The sequence below is a fragment of the Austrofundulus limnaeus genome, unplaced genomic scaffold (genome assembly GCF_001266775.1).
Source record: "Austrofundulus limnaeus strain Quisiro unplaced genomic scaffold, Austrofundulus_limnaeus-1.0 Scaffold318, whole genome shotgun sequence".
Lineage (NCBI taxonomy): Eukaryota > Metazoa > Chordata > Actinopteri > Cyprinodontiformes > Rivulidae > Austrofundulus > Austrofundulus limnaeus.
In genome coordinates this window covers 718,899-721,427 of record NW_013952720.1, presented here as the reverse complement: position 1 = coordinate 721,427, position 2,529 = coordinate 718,899, and the positions used below count along the sequence as shown (strand labels likewise).

Here is a 2,529-nt window from a genome sequence, read left to right as displayed (position 1 = left end):
AATTTGTACTGCACTTTTCATTAACAAAAATCTCAAAGTGCTACAAAAACAAAAAAACTTAGTGCTTACAATTACTTTTTGATAAAACTTTCAGTGCTTTAGAATTAGGGGACCTAAATATCTGAGTTAGTGCTTTAGAATTAGGGGACCTAAAAATCTGAGTTAGTGCTTTAGAATTAGGGGACCTAAATATCTGAGTTAGTGCTTTAGGGCTAGTAAAACTAATATTTAAATTAGTGCTGCCCACCACTGCTGAAAACACAACAGCCCCAGTTTGAACCGGAGCTCTGCTGTAGTTCAGCCTCCGTCCATCGGGGGCGCTGCAGGTGTTCAGAACGCAGCGACACTCGCGCATGCGCAGTGTGTTCCACCAGCGGCAGTATGGCGGCCTGTTTGGACAGATGAAGGCAGTGAAATCAGAGCTGATCTGAGATCAGGGRCAGATGGATTCAGTCCAGGAGCGACTGGCCGAGTTCTCCCTCGAGGCTCGCGGTGAGACACCGGRACTCAGGGCTTCGGTACCGGAGCTAGAAACACACGGTACCGGTCCACCTGTACATGTGTTTGTCTTCGGATCACAGTGATCGGGTTCTGTTTGCCTCCCAGAACTTTACCTGAACAAATCGGTGCCATATGTGGACGGAGCGCCGGAGCCGCTGCAGTTCTACCGGGACTGGATCGGACCGAACAAGCCCTGCATCATCCGGGACGCGTTGAGCCACTGGCCGGCTCTGTCCAGGTGGACTCCGGACTACCTCAGGTAACAGTACCACCTGTGTGTGAGGCTTTATCCAGAAGTTATCAGCTCCTCCATCACAGGAGGGAAACATGGAGACATTTTTATCTTTACTAATAATAAATCTGACAGCAGATTCCTGAAGATCATTATAAACCTAAAATAAGAGGTAAACCCTGAGATGATCTTCAGTCTGAGGGAAGTTCTTGTTGTTCAGGTGAAATCAGCTCATGTCTTCTTGCTGCAGTTCACACAGAACCAATGGGATCATTTCACCTGGTTCTGATCTGGTTTTAATCAGAACTTCCTCAGTGTTTAAGACGTCACCATGAAATGTTAGGAAAAGATTCACATTCTGGGTTTTGTAGAAGCTTCTTGTATCTTAAAAACTAATAAAAGATTTAAAAAGTTTTCTAATTAAAAACTTAGTAAAATCCAACGTAGCAGAAAATGTATAAAATAATATCACAAGACAAACTGCAGCATGAAATCAACTTAATGTTGTAGAAAGTAAGGAAATTAAACCCATGTGGACATGTGTTTAGTAAACAAAGCTGCTGAACCAATGACAGCGGGTTAAATGTGTCAGGTGATGAAGACCAGCATCAACACACTTTACTAACAAACTAACAGATCAAATAATGTTCTTCATGACAGCTCATCTCTTTAAGGGTCACTTTAGAAAAACTCATGATTTACTTTGAGCCTATTTTTTAAAACTCACGAACAAAAATAAAAGCGTGAAGACGAGGCTGTAGCTAACGACGTGACGTCAGCACGCTTTGTTGAAACTCAGAAATAATAAACACAGAGCAGCAGCTGCTGACCACAGCTCTACATCTCTGCATCCTCCTCACTCTGCAGCCTTGTTGTTGTTGACTTTTACAGGAACAAACAAACATTATTTATAAACGTGTGTTCTGTCTGCAGGGAGAAGTTGGGGTCAAAGGTCATCAGTGTGGCCGTGACTCCTAACGGCTACGCAGACACCGTCTCAGGCGATCGGTTCTTGATGCCAGAGGAGCGACAGATGAGCGTGTCCTCTGTGTTGGACATCATCGAGGGAAAGGTGAGACAGCAGGAGACGGGTCGGGTTGGGCTGGGCCTCCTGGTTCTGACGGCCTGCTGGACCCAACTTTTCAGGTGCAGAAAACTGGAGTCTTCTACGTCCAGAAGCAGTGCTCCAACCTGCTGCAGGAGCTGCCCGAGCTCATGGAGGACCTGGAGGCCCACATCCCCTGGATGAGCGCAGCGCTTGGTGAGTGGACGCTACCGAGCATGCTCAGACCAGTGGACGCTACTGAGCATGCTCAGACCAGTGGACGTTACTGAGCATGCTCAGACCAGTGGACGCTACCGAGCATGCTCAGAGCAGACCCGTTAGAATAAATCAAACTGCTGATATTAAAGTGTGTGAACTGTTTCATCTGGTTTCTGATGACTGGACTCCTGCAGACCAGCAGATGGGGATCAGTCCTCACCTGGTTCCTCTTCATCACAATCGGTCAGAACCGCTTGTGTAAAATGTGTCCAGGTGAAGTAGGAGGAGGTCCTGCAGGAGGAGGTCCTGCAGGAGGAGGTGCTGCAGGAGCGTCGCTGCATGTCACACTCTGTTATTAACAGGACACGTTGTTCTCCTGCAGGAAAACAACCAGATGCTGTGAACTTCTGGCTGGGAGAGGCCAGCGCCGTCACGTCCAGTAAGTCCTCAGCCTCAGAGTACACTGCTCATAAAACTTTATTTTTAATGCTCAGAGTACACTGCTCATAAAACTTTATTTTTAATGCTCAGA

General features: G+C 46.6%; 1 protein-coding gene across 1 annotated transcript in view; it reads left to right on the top strand.

The window, feature by feature from the left end:
* Positions 1–191: 191 nt before the first annotated feature.
* The window catches only part of jmjd7 (jumonji domain containing 7), a gene marked incomplete at its 3' end in the record, with an annotated part of 7,680 nt that continues 5,342 nt past the window's right edge, over positions 192–2,529 (top strand). The window contains 5 exon segments of the mRNA XM_014022147.1: positions 192–492; positions 607–760; positions 1,667–1,805; positions 1,880–1,994; positions 2,380–2,436. Coding sequence (XP_013877601.1) covers positions 444–492; positions 607–760; positions 1,667–1,805; positions 1,880–1,994; positions 2,380–2,436 — 514 coding nt within the window.